The sequence below is a fragment of the Nelumbo lutea genome, chromosome 8, assembly GCF_056320005.1.
Source record: "Nelumbo lutea isolate HS-2025 chromosome 8, American lotus-T2T, whole genome shotgun sequence".
NCBI lineage: Eukaryota > Viridiplantae > Streptophyta > Magnoliopsida > Proteales > Nelumbonaceae > Nelumbo > Nelumbo lutea.
In genome coordinates, this window is record NC_142691.1 from 7,758,542 (window position 1) to 7,777,738 (window position 19,197).

General features: G+C 38.8%; 1 protein-coding gene across 2 annotated transcripts; it reads right to left on the bottom strand.

Moving 5' to 3' along the window:
- Positions 1-8,909: 8,909 nt before the first annotated feature.
- LOC148842494 (Peptidase M28 family protein) lies at positions 8,910-18,657 on the bottom strand. Of its 2 annotated transcripts, none has more exons than XR_016103128.1 (12): positions 17,406-18,657; positions 17,125-17,192; positions 16,124-16,205; positions 15,906-15,998; positions 15,644-15,796; positions 15,335-15,403; positions 14,882-14,969; positions 10,437-10,520; positions 9,969-10,057; positions 9,612-9,741; positions 9,375-9,518; positions 8,910-9,218 (listed from the first exon to the last, which is right to left on the bottom strand). XR_016103128.1 is itself a non-coding variant. In XM_088957130.1 (12 exons), the coding sequence occupies exons 1-12, from the start codon at positions 18,414-18,416 to the stop codon at positions 9,036-9,038; spliced, it is 2,181 nt and encodes a 726-aa protein (XP_088813256.1). In that variant the 5' UTR covers positions 18,417-18,657; the 3' UTR covers positions 8,910-9,035. The 2 variants fall into 2 exon arrangements, 1 of the variants encoding a protein (XP_088813256.1); XM_088957130.1 differs by having other exon boundaries at positions 9,612-9,728.
- Positions 18,658-19,197: the final 540 nt, after the last annotated feature.

A 19,197-nucleotide genomic window follows, 5' to 3' on the forward strand; every position in this document is an offset into this window, starting at 1 on the left:
TACATGCTCTCCAAAAGAAATGGATCAATGGATCTTTCAAAAGAAAAAAAATCCACCCCTTAAGAATCATTGAATCAGCTTGTAACATCCTCAAAGAATATTCAGAAATAGCAAAAGAAGAGAATGAGCACCCTGACATAAGGTCGAATCCAGTCACTCCCTCATTTAGCTTGTACATGGGTGGCCCATTTGATGAAAAATCAGGTCATGCAGGAATTAGATATGTACTCAAGAGCTCAAAATCAAAAGCAATCCTGGAAGTGCAAGGAATAGCATGCAAGAAAATGGGAGCAATGATGTAGAAATTAGAGCTTTAATTCAAGGTTTGGAATCAACAACCTGTCACTATTGCAATCATTTACTGGTCTGCTTAGATACTCAAGGACTGGTTAAGAAACTCAAGAACCATTCTCTTGATCACTCATGGGTGGATCAACTTCACTTGGGTACCATTCAAGCCAAGACACAATACTTTTAGTCAATAGAATTTGTATATATTCCTCGTACAAAAAAACAAACTAGCTCACTTCCTAGCATACAAAGCTTGCTTGCATCGAGAAACAGAAAGATGCCATGTTCTTGATTATTTTGATGTACAAGCTTTGAATTGTTAATAGAACAAGAAACCTTACTAGGAAAAAAAAAAGAAGGTTAGCTTACTATTAAGCTCGAGTCAAGCTGAACATGAACATATGAGTTTTTTTCAATTGAGTTGAATTTTGAGTTCATTTGTTGAGCAAGCTCAAATAGCTAAATATTTAGGTCGAATTGACTTGAATCCACCCTTAATTATAGCCACCTCTTGTACTATGAGATCAATGACAATTACCCCCTTCAACTTTCATTTGCAACAAATATGTTTGGTTGGTTGTTAAGTTAGATGATGGAACATATTAAATTATGAAGATACCCCTTGAACTTTTTTATATTCTCTTCTCATCCATTTCCTAATTGTGCCAAAAAAAAACTATTTGGCTACATCTCCATGCTTTTCATTACAAAATGATGTTGGTAAGGTGTTGGATCATATTTGTTGGTAGGTGATTTAAAGTAGGTGTTTTGGGGATTGGTGATGAACTACCCATGTCATGAATAGCTGGGTTGTGTCCCCTTCATACTTGCTACTTGTGACATCAAGGCTACAAGTAGACTTCTGGTTGGATTCATGATTAAGTTTCTTGTCGTGCCCCCTTATACTAATCCTTTTGTGGTTAAGGACACAATTAATAGGTCAATAGCAAAGAAATCTCACATCTTGTAGCAGAAAATTGGGAAGTTATTCAAAGGTTAGAGGTGTTGTTCCCTCCACTGATCGTTGAAAGCCTCCGGAACGAAGTTGGATTTTGGAAAATTAACAGTGATGGTAGTTTTGCAAGCTTGAATGTTTCAGGATTTTGTTTTATGATTAGAGACCCTGATGGTTTTTTGTTTTTTGTTTATTTTTTGGTACTAAATGAATTAAGCTTCATTGATGTTGGTCAAATAAGAAAGAGTTTACAAAAGAGATATCACCATTTCCACCAAAGGGACAAAAAGGGAGGAAGGAGACTTCTCCATACACCTCTAGCAGGGCACAACGGACTTGCAAGTTTATGGGCTAGAACACTACAAGACCTATGAATATAATTAAACACACAACGTTCAAAACTCTTAGAATTCATAGTAATATCATTCAAGACACGTTTCAGATAGAAAGGGAGTCAAGTAGGAGACCTCTCCATACACCTCTAGCAAGGCACAACGGACTAGCCAGTTTATGGGCTAGAACACTAAAAGACCTGTGAATATACTTAAACACACAACGTTCAAAACTCTTAGAATTCATAGTAATATCATGCAAGATAGGTTTCAGATAGAAAGGGAGTCAAGTAGTAGACTCTGTAAATCCGTCAATTAAAAGCTTACAATTCGAGAAGAGACACATTCTGGTACAATCCATTGATTTTGCAAGCTGGAGACCTTCAAGAATAGCTAGAGCTTAAGAGAATATAGCAGAGTGAGGCAGGCAAGTCACAGTCGTAGCAGCTATGAAACTATTATCAGTACCTAGAATCAGAGCACCAGTACCAGCAAAAAAAAAACCTTCAAAAAGCACCCCATCCACAAAGGTCTTTGCAAAACAACTGAGGTTCCCTTGAGCAGGGCCAACCACCTGTCTTTGCTTACTGTAAGGAGTTTCCTCTCGTTGGACTAGGAGTTGGGGCGTGAGGTCCCTACACAAATGATGGTAGTAAGAGAGTACAAAATCAGGCGTTTGTACTATATCCTCAAATTTCATCAAATTTTCCGATTTCCAGATGGCCTAGACTAATAGAGCAATGGATCTTAGAAGTTCCTTTCTATCTTTTTTGGACATGTTAGGCTCAGCTAATAAAATCATCAACCAATCACTAAAGGTTCCTTTGTTAGTCTTCGGGAGCCTGCAACCCAGTTGGGATCAAAACCAGCAAGCTCAGGACAGGTTACACCATAGAAGTGAATGCTCAACTATGTCTATATGTGAATGACAGAGGGAGCAAAGGTTGGAGAGGATTACTCCACGTTTCTAGAGGTTTAAGTTTACAAGGAATTTTTCCATGAACAACCCTCCATAAAAAGTGTTTAGCTCTAGGAATGATTGGTAGTCCCCAAATTTCTTTCTAGAGCATTTGGCCTTTTTGGTTTGCCCCGCTTGTACAGTGTACTGACTACATTTCTCTTGTTATCAACCAATGGTTTTATAGTATGGTAAGAAGTTCTTACTGAAAAGAAGCTATTTCTCTCCCACTTCCAGATGTAATCATCTTTAACATCCCCTTGAGGAATGTAAATTTCCTTGACATCATTGACCATATTATTAGGAAGCCACTCATCTAGAAGTCTAACATTCCAAGTTTTAGAGGTTGGATCAATTACCTCCCAAATTCTACTGAAGAGACAATATAGAGGTTTGTCACAAGGTACTTTGTGATTGTGGCTATTAGGAAGCCATGGGTCATCCTAGAAATTTATGTCCTCCCCATTACCAAATTGCATAGAAAGGCCTTTCAGTAGAACTTCCTTGCCAGCCATGAAGCTTCTCCACCCCCAAGAACACTTGCTACAAGGTTTGGATTTTAGGAAAGTGTTGTTTCTACAATATTCTCCAAAGAGAACTTGGCTCAAGAGGGAGTCAGGTTCTGTTAGCACTCTCCGGGCATGTTTTGCAAGGGGAGCCAGATTGAATGCTTTCGGATCCCTAAACCCCAATTCTCCTTCTCGTTTGGGTTTGCAAAGAACTTCCCAATTCATCTAGTGACTTTTGTTTTGACTATTTCTCTCTCCTCACCAGAATTTTCTCATAGTTTAGTCAACTCATCACACAAAGATTGGGGTAATAGGAAGCATGGCATCACATACACAGGAATAGCTGAAATAACTGCTTTGATAAGGATTTCCTTAGCCTTGAACAACAATTGTTCCTGCTGGGGTGCTGGATCCTGGATGGGGAGCAAGTTGTGCTTTTTTCTCCTTTACTCGTTGAAGCTACTACTCCTTTTGAAGCTCTTTTATTTGTAGTCAATCATAACCTACAAAATGTTGTGTTTGAATCTTATTGCAGTCACTTGATATTTATTTTGAATGAAGTTAAAAATGTTTGCCATGAAGACATTTACTTTTTGCTTAAATATCCAAAAAGCTTTGTGCTCAGGAAAGAATTTCAAGTTCCTATGGTGTTGCAGGGGGCAAATTCAGTAGCCCATCGTGCAACTTCCCTTGGTTTGAAACTTGAAAGGTAGTTTTCAGAGTTTTGAGGCAGTCCCCTTCAGGCTTTCTTCTGCGTTAAATTATGATTTTCCAATGTCTATGTTCTACTCTAGAAAGTCTGATGTAGAGGATTGAAGACTACCCATTGCCGGCCTGGGCCGAACAAATGAATTGTTTGACGACCTGAGATCTGGTTCTAAAACTGGGTTTCAAAATGGTCCGTTCTCCATAATAAATATTCCATGGTGAATGCCTTCATAAATAACCACATCAATGGATGTTATACCATTTAGTACCAATTACTTTAGGTTCAATTGACCTAAAATTTTGCTAAACATAAGCTCTATAAACCTTGATTTTTTAAACTACCTTTAAGATTTAAGAAATTAACTAACTATATCTCTATTGTTTTAGTATTGTCTTAAAGTATTTCTATTTTTTATGATAATTGTCATACATTTTTTTTTCCGTTATAGACCGTTTACACATGATTTTCAATGTCATGAACTGTATTTGCAAGGTCACCCATGTGGATTAGAGATAGTTGGACGGGTTGTTAGAACCGTTGGCTGTAAACATGGGTTTTCTTACATAAGATGGATGAAGTTATATAGTGGAGAGAAGAGGGAAAACGAAGAGGGCTTGCAGAACCAAGGGTATTTTGGTTCAGTGCTTGGTCTGTAAACATGGGTGGTTGATGGGCACGAGGGTTTAGTGCCTCAAAGTGCACCAGCAAGGGACACTTACCATGTAATACATGGAGGGGGCGATGTAGAGGGAGAGGGAGGTGGAGAGGGGAAGGGGGGTGGAGGAAGAAAATCATTAGATGGATTGCATAAAAATTGTCGAAGGATTGCAAATGAGATTGTTCGAGCTTGCAGGGGAGATGGAGAGGGATAACAAAGAGGGGAAAGGGGCAAAGGAAAAAGATCACCATCACTACTGGAAGTTGTAGCGACGGCGGTGGTTTTGATCAGTTCTCTCCCTTTTATTATGTTCTTATTTCTAATGGGAAATAGAATCAGAAGCTGGGGGGTATTGGCATAGCTCTCCATCCTCCTTTGAGAAGGTTCTCATTTGAGAAACAGAACCGGTCACAATGGGCATGTTCCTTGTCAACTTCGTGCTTACTAGACTCTTTTGGGAAGGTTCTCCATTAAGAGAGGCTATCGTAGGTGAAGAGAGGGTTAGAAGGGCCGCTAAAAATTGTGCAACAAATTTATTCATGCTCTCAAACATGATACACCTATAGCCACCATCTCTATCTTTGCCTCTTTTCTTATTCATGCTCTCGATTGAATCTTTAGAAATCACCTTCGGAGCAAGAATTTCTCGAGACGAGGAGGCTTCACTTCAAACAACAAAGACCATGTTTTTTGCTCCCCTTCTGATGACGGAGAGCACCTTCAGGTCTTGGAATTCAATGAAGGCAATTGTTCTTCTTCCATATTGGAAAACGGTCACCTGAAAGCTAAGTTCGTTCCGATAGAAGTCACCAAGGAATTGATGTTTTTTGTAGCCACTAGAATGCCTATTCTTCTTTATCAACCTATTCAAGGACCTCACCTAATAGCTTAAGCTTTAGGTTAAATCATTATTTGATATGGTATTAGAGCCACTTTGACCAAGTGGTCTAATGTTCAATTTTCATTACCCCCATTATAATTAATTAAGTTTTAGCACGAGGGGTATGGGTAGGCCTATACTTGTTCACACTTCGCGTCCAATGGGCTTTCGTGTAAGGGGGTGTGTTAGAGAATATCAACCCATCAAAGGACCTCACCTAATAGGTTGAATGGTTCTTTGAGATTCTTCACTGTGGGCATAGCGATAAGTGTCTTCATGGCATAAAAAATAAGAACAAAGGCTCATCTTCCACAAGGGATGAAGGGAACTTTTGTTCCTCCATTCTCTTCTTCTATATTTTCTCTTTCGTTTCCCAGTCGATTCCTGACCCTCCGTTGATTGAGCGTATGAGGGTTTTTTTTTTTTTTTTTTTTTTTGCAGTTGCTCGATAGGATCGACTTTGTTCATTCACTAAGTATTCAATGGTTTAATTTCTTCGTGAGACAGGTTTAGAGTCTCAGCTGCGAAGGTATTCCTCCCGAGTGAACCTAAAATTAATTCAAGACAAAAGCTTGTAAGAGAAAAAATTTTAATAAAAAATACTATTTTCCAGTTTGAAACTTTAGATTGAAGTGAAAAGAATCTGATAACCTCACCAAAGAACATCTTCTCGATTTGTCTCTTCCTCAGCGAGTTAAGATCTCCAACTGAACAGTAATCATGATGAACCCATCAAACTTATCACGCGGTGAAAAGAAGTCCTCGGAGCTTTGGAAGAAGTGAATGGTTAAACTGCTTCAAGACTTCTCTTTCGAACATCTCCACACTCGCCTTGTCAATCAACAAATTTGACAAGGCGAGTGCCCATTGCCCAAATCATATAGGAAGGTTCTCCACTCAGAGAGGCCATCATCGGTGGTGAGGAGAGGGTTAGAAGAGTTGCTAAAAGCTGTGTAACAAAATTATAAACTCATCCTCATCCTAACTCGCCACACCAAGGTGTTGAAGAATGATGGAAAAAAGTCTTTAGAAAGGTTTAGTCAATTGATAGAAATAATAGGATACTTTAAAACAATATTGAAACATTAAGGATATAGTTAGTCAATTTTCTAAACCTTAGGGGTAGTTTAAAAAATTTACCCTTTATTTTTTCACTTACTTGTAGGATTAAGATTAATAGGTAAAGGTTATAACGCCCATGCATACCCATCGCCCTCACGGACCACAGTATTCAAAACCGGAAAAAAAAAAAAAAAAAAAAGAAAAAAAAACCTGGGAGCTTGCGGGTTTAGGTTTGTGTAGAAGCATGTTTGCAAACTACCGCATCCCACACGTATGTGGGCCTCGTAAATGGGTTGACACTTTGATCAACTGATGGTGATGGGTGCTGTTCTGGGATAAGACAACATTGCCGTATTGAAAATGGCTAAATATTTGACCGATTGCAATTATCCATGATATTTGGATGAATCATGGCCAATCTAGGAGCGGGGCCAGCAACTGAATGCTCCAGATTTACAGTTGGCATTCCACGTGTAGAGTGTAGAGTGTTGGATGCACCAAATAACGTGATGCTGTTAACATGCTATTTCTAAATAATGTGTACACGTTATCGTCCTTATCCTTTTGTATCCGACAGACGGGCTTCCTGCGGGCTGCCCGCCTGCCCGTCGAGAAAGAAAATCGTAAATAATTTCGTATTTATAGACTGCACTACCAATCAGTTCACTCCCACCGGCGATCAATTCAGCAAAGCATTAAAGAGAAGGAGAGCGAGTCATCGAGAGGGAGAATGAGGGAGCCTGGAAAAAGTTCCAAAACTCATCATCATGGCAAAGCCACCCAAGGCGTTCGGAAGGATCGGAAATCGGCGACCGGAATGAATGGATCGCCGAAGAAGGGAGGCCATGGCGGCAAGTTCACATGGTCCGGTGATGGATACTCGCATGCCGAGATTGGGTTCGAGAAGGAAGCTGTGGATTTCAAGGATCCCAATTTTGAAGATCCAGCGGACGTCAGTGCCACTGCCTGATGTTACTTTTTAGTCTTTCTGTATCAGAATTTATGTGTAAATATTGTTCCATCTGCTGCTGCTACTCTTCGTACGAATTTTCTTCTTCTTTCCTATTTTTCTGTTTTTTTTTTCCGCTTCTGAATTCTGAGCTTATCTTTCCGTTGGTCGTGTCCTCTAATGGCCCTAACCATCTGATCGAAGATGATTCACGATTTGAGCGAACCCTAGGGGCACTCTGGATATTCTCTTGATCTATCCATCCAGTATAACCATTACTCGAATGCGGACTTGCGGAGTTTGGACGGGATAACGATGGGTTCACTCTTGTGCCTAATAATGGAAAATTGGAAATAAAATAATAAATAGACTCCAGTCCAGAACCAGAAGAAAACCGAGAATCATCAATGTACAAAAGAGAGCACCAGAGATTGATACGATGCTATCCTCTTTGAGCTAAAACCGTTGGATGGATGGATTGGTAGGACATAATATCCTTGATCGCTGATATGTTATGGTATAGACTACATGTAACAATGGTGATCGGTGATTGTAGTTTTTAGTGAATAATGGGTGGTCGATTGAGGGTCAGTGTGGTAAAATAAGCAATCTGGATTGGAGTTGGAGGGGTTCGCATGTCTCTACCCACATCTCGTAGGAGGAAAGAACACCCCTAAGCCCTAACCCTAAAGTCCTTGCCTTTGTTTTCTAGTTTGCTGTCTGTTGAATCTAAACAGTTTGCAGTTCACTGAAATTGAAATCGAAATCAAGCGGAGTAGGATGAATCCAAATTTATTTGGGGTTCACTGCGGGTTGCCGTCGTGCTACTCTCTCTCTCTCTCTCTCTGCCTTCAGAGACTCTTGATATCAAGCAGTAGTGGTGCAATCAAGGTATGGAAGTAAAGATAATCAGGGGATCTATATGCCTGTGTTGTATATTTCGATTGTTGGTGTAAGTTCTGTATCCTGTGAGCCCGTGACACCTTATCCGGCCCTTATCCTGCTGTTTATGGGTTACAAGGTAAAGCGAAACGTAAATGTATGGATGGCTCATTTTTATGTACGACGGTAACAGAGTTTTCTGGGAGGCGAGGTGAATTATAGTCTGCTATTTCCATTATTTTATAAGGCTGTGTTTGTTCCGAAAGGAAAGGTAGGGAAACACAGCAAGGGAAAACAAGAAAAGGATCACATATCATGATGCAAATAGCACCGGAGGATTTTTATCAGTCACAGATAATTGGTGTTTGCAGCAGGTCAAGTCAGGAGATGAATATATATAGTCCTCTCCTTGAGTAGTTGGATAGGAAGGATCAAGAGCTTCTATATTTCATGGAACATGTCAGGGAGAGAGACCTCTCTGAATGCTGACTCCATTACTATCTTTTTCTCGACTTTTGATCTGATCGGTCTAACTTCTACCACTGATCCGGTAAATGATTTTGTGTCCAGTCCGAGTTGGACAGTATTGGTCAGGACTCAGAAGTTAGCTTTGTATATTTAAGACCCAACAAAAGCATGCTGCATCGCTGAATACCAATACTTGCTCCTTCGATCAGAACAAGATTGTAAAAAGAAACAGCTAATGATGAACATGAACCTGACCTTTTTGTTAGCTCAATGAACGATTTCAATTAAAATTATAACCATAAAATCGACTGATAAAAGTTAGTAGAATCCGTAGAAGATTGCATTTCTATAATAAAATGCATGAGATGATCATAGAACTCATTCATGTGAATTCACCACTTAGGACAAGTGATGCATGTGTGACAACTCTAGAGGCCCTCCAAACTTCATGCTGTACAAACCGCCATGCTTCTAATGTGTTCAAGCTTTTAGCCTTTTCAATGGCATCATCTATCCCCGGAAATGATTTAGATCCGTAATCATCATGCTTTGATGGACCGTAGATCTGCAAAATTTATAATAATGGTCAAATTTTGGTCTATTCGAATATTTTTCACAAAAAATGCATATTCATTAATCGGATGATAATTCTTGCATTAAGGTCCAAAGAGGGGTTGCAATGTTGTAAAGTTTTGAGTACTTTAGTGGACGAAATACATACCAAATGCTTATACCATGGTCTTCCAAACAGTCCATCTTTGTCTGTAAATGCTCGCTCTGCCATCATTAACCTGTCATTGAGCTCTCTCACTTTGATGGGGTCCTTCTTCCACATTGATCTCCAACCACTGCTTTCTTCTAATGCCTAAAGCATGATATATTGATATTACCATTATTCAATAACCAAACTTGCTAAAACATGTCTTTATCAATTGTCTTAGAGAAGCTTATTTAGTACCTTTATTTGGCTTTTGATTTTGGTTGCTGCTTTCTTGAGTTTGCCAATGGACTTGTACAATGGAATGACAGTGACACCTTTTCCAGAAACCTCATCTTCTATTTCTTTTGCACTTTTCTGTTATTTGAGACTATCAGTTGCATTTTATTAAATCATGTTAGCTGAATTTGAGTGCATATCTCATGCATGGTTATGCAGTGAACTTATGCACAAAGGCAACTTTGTGCGCATATATAACATAGTTGGAATGACTTAGGCATACTTCAATAATCCATCCATATATCTCTCAATACACTCAACATATACAAGACGGAGAAGTAGACAGACTGATAGAAGTTTTTATCTTTCCCCACATACCTGCAGCTCACATGCATAGGAAAGATAATTAAAAGGCAAGAATTCCTCATCGGCAAGTTTAAGAGCAAGTAATCCCCAGATGCTTGCCACTGTTTTAGAAAAAGTGAATATAAGAAAGTCAGGGGCTATGGTTTTACAAATAGGACTAACCAAATCAAAGTGGTAATATCTTTTGGAATGCTATTTGGGTATAGCCCTTCGATATTTTTTCCAAATCGTTAAACTGACTAAATAAGGTAAGCATTTGGAGTTCAATTAGCATATCAAACCATTATGATCCCGTCTTTAATTGAATGGGAAAGGGATGTCAGCCCTGCAGTATTGATGTACACTGAATCTATTTTTAGCATATTACTAGATATATCAAGTCACTTCACTGCAATCCAGAAATATGAACAATGAATATGATATTGCCATTTGTTGTCAGAATTGAACAATGAATAAATCCTTAATAAATACAAGAAATACCTGCTACATGCCTATGGAACATTGGGTCACCAAATTTCTCCATCCAAACAAAAGTATCGTACATTGAGTGGTAGACAGGGTATGCTGCATCAGGTACAGACTTACATTAATCAGCTATCCAACTATACTAAGAAAGGTTAGTTGCATGTTAACTAGATCACCAAAAAGAAATGTGCCAGCTATCCTCTGACCATGTAAATGCAGGCTGTGTGAAAGTTGTTCTATATTTTCTCACTTGAATGAGAGAATTGTGAAAATGTGGTAGAATCGTGAACATCTATATGTAAATGCGGGTGAAACACATGGTCATAGTTTTTAAGGCGCCAAGGCGAGACTAGGCAACAGGGGGGCACCTTGTCACCTAGTCACCTAGGCAATGGATTTTTTTAAGTGAAAAATACATATCCTAGGTAGTTCCCTAGGTTCCGTAACCATCTTTCCTTAATAACTATCCATAATTTTCATAAGAAAATTATAAACTTCATGTTTATGTCTAGAAAATCAACATATTTATGAGAAGAAAAAGAAGAAAGAAAAGAAAATTCAACAAATATGAGGACTGAACCCCTATTTTTGTTATAGGAAAAGAAAAAAAGAAAAGGCGGAAGAAGAAGAAGATGTGGAGGAAGAAATGTGTTGATTAGACAAAACTTTAAGTTTTTCCCTTACTTGTTGGTTCAAATTCTGAAGTCTTTGAGTGTTCAATACAGCAGTTAGCAATGTTTGTGTTGATTAAACCCTAACAAATAAAAATAATAATAAAAAGAAATTAGTTTATAAACACAAAAAAATGAATGTTTTTGTTTAATAATGTCTATTTTATTATAATCTCAAAAAAGTAACAGTTTAAAAGTATTTTATGACACAATACAAAACTGCTAGGTGACTGGGCGAGGTGAGCCTCCAAGGGCGCCTTGTCGCCTAGGCGTCGCCTTGACAACTATGTACATGGTCTGTATTCACACAGGTCTAGGACATGTGGTGAACCACTATTGGGGATTCAGGAATGCAGCTAGCAAGTAGAAAATATGTAACCAGCAGATTCAGCTCAAAATATAATGATACATAGATCACAAACCATATATTTCTGCAGATGCAAATACTAAAGGCTCATCACTACATACCAGCAATGATATATGTATAACAGTTGAAACCTCTTTATTACTTTGGAATAAGCCCATGACTAAAGAAATGACGGTTGAAGCCACTAATGGTAGTAAAAAGGGAAGTGGCTAGGTAACAAAGAACATGGTCAACATCTCTTCTTCAAATGCTTGTATTAGAAGGTTCACAATTAAAGAAATATAAATAGATTAAGCACTTCTTCTAGTTTTTAGCTTGTCTTGAATTGACTAGTTCAAGCCTTGATAAAGGATGGTTGACTCAGGCTGTTAGACAACATAAAACTTTGGCAAAATCCTGAATTTGTTGTTTTAAGCTCATGTTAGGGTGTCGCATGTAAGCAATGTACTTTATCAAACCCATTTCGTGAGAAACGAGTGAGGGTAAGCTACACATCATCATCAAGGAACAATATCTTGCAGAATATTTAGTCACTCAAGAAGCGGGGAATGATTTCGCCACCATTTTGGATATGTAAGTAAGTCCAAGAAACAAATATTCACCTAGCAATCTGTAACTTAGGAATTTTGGCAGGTACAAGCATGATATTAGTAACAGAAGAAAGAGAATAGTGAGTTTGGAAGAGACTTGATGGAAAAGGAAAATGCTAAGAAAATTAATGGGATGTAAACTATGGTACGCAAGAAATAAAAGACAGAGATGGGGTAGTGACAAAATATAAACAATGAAATTTCATATGCTCAGAAAATAATAAACAGGATAATTTTGATTAGATTTGTTTTAAGAGAGGAACTAGCAAATGCAATTAATGGATAGAGACCTTAAATAAGATTAGATGGAAAAATTTAGAAACAATTCCAAAAGAATTTGGATAATACATGGCTTCTTAAATAGTGAAAATTTGCTTGAAAGAGGCAACTTAAATGATCATGTAGGGAAAGGATCTTAACATGTAACAACATGCAATGGCTTATATTAATGTGGAATATGAATATGAATAAACAAACAAAGGGAGATTTGACTTTGAAAACATTTTTGTTGTTATGAATAGAAAAAGCATAGAAAGCATAGCATTAAATTAAAGTAAACACAGAATGCAAGAAGTACAAAGTTCGAAAACTTGATAACAAAAGATAACTCTAGGAATGACCAATACCCAAACCAAGTTCCTTGAAAATATATAAATATATATTTGAGGCAAGAGGGCTGTTGTACTATATGCTTGCTGGTTTATATTATAAATATAAATACACACATACACACTTTACACAGTGACAATGCCTACGATTTCTCAAGAAAATAATAAAATACCTTAAAAGAAAGATGAACACTTAATGATCAAATAGGAGACAAGGAAATGGTAACTGAAGCTAAATAAGATCTGTTATGAACTTCACTTATGAGGGAGGAAGAACACAATGTATATAGAACCAGTGTTTTAAAAGGCGTGGGAAGCGTACGCCTAGAGGCACGCCTCTAGGCAAGGAGCTTCCAAAACACCCTGAGGCGTATGCCAGAGGCGCTGATACCTCTGAGGCGTATGCCTCAGGTGCAAGAGGCATACACCCCATACGCTTTTTTCATGAGGCATGCTAGAGGCGTACACCTCATGCACATCTTATATAAAAAGATAGAGAAAAAAAAAGAAAAGAAGAAAAAAAGGAAAGGAAAAGAAAGGAAAGGGAAAGAAAAAGGAAAAGAAGAAAAAAAAAAAAAAAAAAGAGAAAAGGAAAGAAAAGGAAAGGGAAGGGAAGAAAAGCTAAGGGGAAAGAAAGTGGTTTGCCTCCTGCCCCTTCAGCTGGGGGGCTTTGCCCCCCTTTTTGATGCAGCCCTTTCAACTAATGTTACGCATCTTTTTCTTAATATAAAATATTTTTATTAAAAATAAAGAAAAAATGAGATCCCCTCTTCCTCTTTCTTCCTCCTAACCCCCTCCTCTTAAGGAGGCTTACGCCACTTTGTGTTTGGGAGGCTTACACCTCTTGTGTTCTGAACTATGCTTAACGCCTCTAGGTAGTGGAATGCCTCACATCACGCCTCCGCATTTTAAAACATTGTGTAGAACTTGCAAATGGAAAGAGAGATGAAAGTAAGAGTCTAAATCATGTTAGATGTATAAGAGTGACAATGGAAGAGCTTTCGTGAAAGATGAGGAAGTCAAGAAAAGGTGGAACTATTTTCAAGTATATTGCTAAATGAAGAACTTGAGGGTGGAACTTGACGCAACGGGTGGGTTTCTCTATTGCGACCGGGGTGACCATGGTTCAAATCTTGGAAACAGCATCTCTGTTTAAGCAGGGGTAAGGCTGCATACATCTGTCCCTCCCCAGAAACCGCATCGGTGGAAGCCTCGTGCACTGGGCTTCCCTTTTTTGCTAAATGAAGAGCTTAGGGAGAGTTCAAACACAATAGGAATTAGAGCCCTTGTTATCACAATATAGGTCCATGAGGTCAATTTGCCAATAGTCCTGTCTTCCAGAAGTAAAAAGAAGCATGTCAACATAGAATACCTTCTTTCTTCAGAATAAGGTGGGAAAGAAATGGTTACTCCAGAAATAGATCCTACTAGATAATGTTTTCAGAAAGGTAGCTAATTTTGTGGTCTGCATTCCATTTATTTCTTCATGTCATATGTGTGTAGAGAATACATATGGTATGTACCCTGCAGTATCTTATTTAAGTAGATAAGGCTTCCCCCTTCAATTTAGTTTATTAAATAAATTAGAAAGAAAGTGATACACACACACACACACACACACATAAAAGCTATCTATATTCCAATCCAAGACAAAATGGAAATATAGTGTGCCTAAAACCAAAGGCAGAATGGAAAAAGATCTTGGAAATAGCCATTCAGATTTTCTGTTAGTTGATTATATTGCCATTTGGCTTGCCATATATGAAATGACACAATGAAGAAAAGGTTACAATTCATTTTGATATTCTTTAGCATGAATGCACTAATGCCTGGAGCTTCTGCTTGTTCTATTAAATTCTTGTTTGAACCATTTTCTGTTGAGTTCAAGATCTGGTTGGAATTAATTCAAATATTATAAATTATCTTCTGCATTAAGCAACCTAAGAGGAAAGACATCTCTCCTGAGAGTATAGTGTCAAATTACCTTCATGTTTGCAGGATGGTTCTTTTCTATTTCTCCTTTCTCTTATTTTCTTTTCTTTCTTTCTTTCTTTTTATTTTTTTTATTTGCAAATAAGGGTGGGAACATGCAAAGCTTGTCAGAAAGAGGCATCTTAAGGTCCTTGCAGCATTTCTACCAATGAAAACTTTTGATATTTATTTATTTATTTCTGTCAAACAGAATAAATAAAGAGAAACTTGCAACAAGAAAGGTGATAAGTACCTCCCCCAAAGAACATGTCTACAGATGGAACTCCAACATGCTGGACAAAAGCTGCATAATCTGAACCACCGGATCCTAGCCTCCCAATCTATGGTAGGAGAAGATTTAATCATTAACGAGTTGATGAGATGTATAAAACTCATTTGGGTTGTAACTTGCTGACTTATTATGAACTACGGGAAACATCTACTGTACATGTGATTATTTCTTCCTTCTTTTCTTTATGGATGGGAAATCAGTCCAAGGTTCAGTAGTTAATACTTAATATTTTGTAACTATGAAGGCAGGATACAATCCTGGGTCTGGAGTTTGACTCCTCCAGATTATACCAACTAAGCCACCAACACCTTTTTCCCACATTTCTACCCCGAGAACCATATTCATCTCTTTTCTTTAAGGTATTTATTGAACTTATATCACAGATGAAGTTATACCCATAGGAGAAATGCTTACCACTGGGGAATCCCTTGTACCGATCCATGATCCATATACTGTTTGTGAAGAATTATCTGGGTCATGAACCTATGAAACAACCAAGAGTTTGATCATGTGAAGTGAGAGAAAAAAACAGTACAAACATCAACACCTAGTAGTATTACTGCTATCATTCATACTGCTACCATAGCTCTTGTTGATTTTGCAATTGCAAACACTGTTGCCATTGTTTATTCACAAGTCCAAATTATAAATATTTATTTATGTTCAATTATGTTAATGTATGTGCATCATATTGCTTATGCTTTTACAAATGTCTGATACTACCTGTTGAGTGACTTGTTTGAGTAGTTCATCAAGCTGAGGAGTCGCAGAGGCATGAAATCCTGAGCCAGAGACTGCACAATCGGCATTCAAATAAGCAACAACCCTTGAAGCTAGCATTTCCCTATTCTCTTCAACCCATTCTGTTGACCCTACCTGCAAAATTCTGGACTGTTTACATGTGCCAAGTGTAAATGGTATGTATTTAAGCATGAGTTTGTGGTGTGTATGCAGATCAAAAAGAGACGGAAGTCGAGGGAGAGACCAAGCCATACTCCTCAGCATCCCAATTGCACAAGACAATTGTTCGTTTAGGTTTCCACCCTTTCTTCTGTAGCTTCCCTAGTCTTCGAGCTATCTACACTTCAAAAAATATAAGCATAAATTGATAATTGAACATATTGATTGTTTTAGGAGTAGAACATAGTGGTCGTTTGCATAACAACAACCAATTTGCAACAAAACCTTTAAATCCAAAATCACCTCTAGTAATGCTGCAGTTCCACTGTTAGGGTCGACTGCACCATAGGTCCAAGCATCTCGGTGGTTACCCAAAATAACAAATCTATATGTAATCACCATCATGTGAGGAAGACAAAATGAATATTTTGAGGTAAATTAGGAACTGAATTCCGTAAGTCGGGTGTAGTTAAGGTTACTACTACTCACAATCTCATTGTTTTCTTTATTAAATAGATAAAAGGTATAGCTAACATAGATGATAATGATAAATAGAAAGTGGTTGTCATGGAAGTGTGTAAGGCAATTTACGTTGATCTACACAGTACGCACCTAAAGGTACAAAGAAGATTATGATAATTTACCCTAATTTAGAATCAAAATCTCCAGAGCACCACAACATAATGTCCGCTTTTGATGATTCATAACTATGTAGTATTGTTGATGGCATATTAACAATTTACCAGATTGTTAAGCAGTAAAATCCGCTTTGTACCTTAACTTCCATACCATTCACATGGTTCATAACTAACTGATATGATAATTCAGTATGTGGATAGCTGTTTTGGATGGGCCACAGCCATAACACAACAAATCGACTGGCTACAGACTTTTAGCTATCCAATCTTCACCCATATCTGAGGATCAAAGCCCTCTGCTCGGCCTGAATTTTCTCCTATACCCAATTTTTTCAAGGCGTGGTGAACCTAGAACTAGTTCTAATGTTCAGAGGATCCAAACCATCATATCAAGAATATTTCCAGTAACCAAATAAGTGAAAATCAATGCAGGAAACAAAGGACAAAAATCAGAGGCAAATGACAGGGGGTGATGAGTTGAATGACACGGACAGACAGATAAGAAGCAACCAGCAGGCAGCATGTAATTTGTCAATAATTAAATTGTCAAAAGAAGCCTAACTGATGTCGTTTTTTTTTTTATATTTTATTAACTATACCATGTGGAAGGCATGGAAAGAAACTAGGTAATCAGAAATTATGTTTTTGAATGATATCAAAGCATACCGATCGGGTTCTTCTGCACCTTCGATTACACCAATAACATTTTGGATAGTAGCTATGATTTGATTTCCCTGAAAATTAAATCAAAATCCCCGATTGAGTAAAATGCCAAGCTTTTAATGACTACTCTGCTCAGACCAGGAGAGGATATTGATGATCCCTGAGCTCTGAGGCAATCCGAACAGGAAAGCATTTCCTGCTACATCTCTGGAAAATGCAACTAAAGCATATAATAATTGCTAACTTCGGTCATCTTTTGAGTACTACAATTTTCAGTCACTTACAGTGTAGCTGAGATTCAGAAAACCAGGCCCAGGTCCAACCCTGTAAAGCGGTGCATCTGCGCTGCCCTGCCAATCATCATTTGCTACTTGTCCACCGATGGATCTCATGATTATATCACCATCCGCTGCCGATACGGGTAAGGACGGTATAAGCGGGACATCTCCTCGCCTCTCAACTTCATTATTGGACAGCCTCTCACAAGGACTAGTACTAGGCCACCCCGGCGTCGTAGGATCACCGGCGCCACCGTACACGGTGCCCACCTGGACCCCACTTGGAGGCATCCATTTGTCATCCGGAAACCACCTATGACTTGCTCCTCCGCCGTAGTCCTTCCTATCAGTAAACACTACTACCCCAACGGCGCCTGCTTCGTATGCATTCTCTACGATGTCGCCTCGGTATATCTCGCCGTACCTGGCCAAAACTACAGTACCCGAGACATTAACTCCCATTTCTTTCAATGTCACGTAATCCTCCACGCGTCCATAATTCACGTACGCAGCAAATCCCGCTGCAGTACCCGATTTGGCGTACGCGTGGAAGGTGGGTAGAACTTCGTTCGCCACGTCGGGATACGGGCCGCCGGGGTATATTTCCTGACGGAGGTCGAATGTAGTTGATGGGTCCGGTGGTGGGCGTGTCAGTTTTAAGGTCCTCGATAGAGGATACGTGAGGGACACGTCATAGGATACGATATGTGATCGGAGATTGTAGGAATTGAAGGTGGAAAGGACGTAAGCGGCGGCTTCGGCGTTGGCCTCGGAGCCGGCGACATGGGGTCGGCGGGTGAGGGCGAAGAGGTGCTGTGATATGGTGGCGTTGTCAGAGAGGGACTTGGAAATGTATAGAGAGTAATAGGACGATTTGGGAGGTGGGGGCGGGGAAGTGATGATGAAGAGGAGGATCGAGAGAGAGGTGGTGGCTATGAGTAGCGCGGTGGCGGTGGAGTTGATTCTAAACATAGATGGTTTTGTGGGCATTGAGCGTCTCTCCTGTAAGGATGTCATATTAAGTTGGGTGTGGTTGTGTCTCAGTCTGTTCTGTGTATTTTTAACTCGGAAGATTTCTTTCTACTTTTAAGCGCAAAAGCGAAAAATGCCTGGATTGCTCTTTAAGCTTGAAGGCAAAAAGCGCTCTCATCTGATAGCACACATCTGGGATGGACATGGCTTAGGAGGAGAGCCCACCTGGACAGACAAATGTGGTTGCAGAACCACGTGGCTTGATAACACAAGGTTCCAGATATGTGGTGTTATCGCTCGCTCGTATCATACTTATATAGACGAGAAGCAGCTCTCTAATAATTATTAACCTAACCTACCTGTGTTTCTGAATTAAATTCATATTTGTTTTGTAATTGGTAATGACTAATGACTAATGGCAAACGAGGGTTTGGCACATTGGTTAGCACTAGCACTAGTAGCCCTGTAAATTGTTTTCTTTTTTGTATGGTCAAAGTTGGTGCAGACAAAACCTTTTTTCGCTTTCTTTCATCTGTTTTTATTTTATAGAATCAGTCAAAAACTTCACGAATTTGACAGTTATCTGACTGGTCGGAATACTTTGTCGTCCAGACTCCAATTCTTTCATCCCATTGGATGCAATATCTTTGTCTTGTAATTGAGTACGCGTATCCCATTCCGTCTACAATTTGATAACTCCCAGAAAACAGAGTTTACAATCAGGTCTCCACCAAGCTTTTCTTTGTTGTTTTTTTATTATAGCTGCAATTTGATAATTTTACAGGTATAAATCCTAGTCATTCATTTGCTCTTATCTATCACAGTT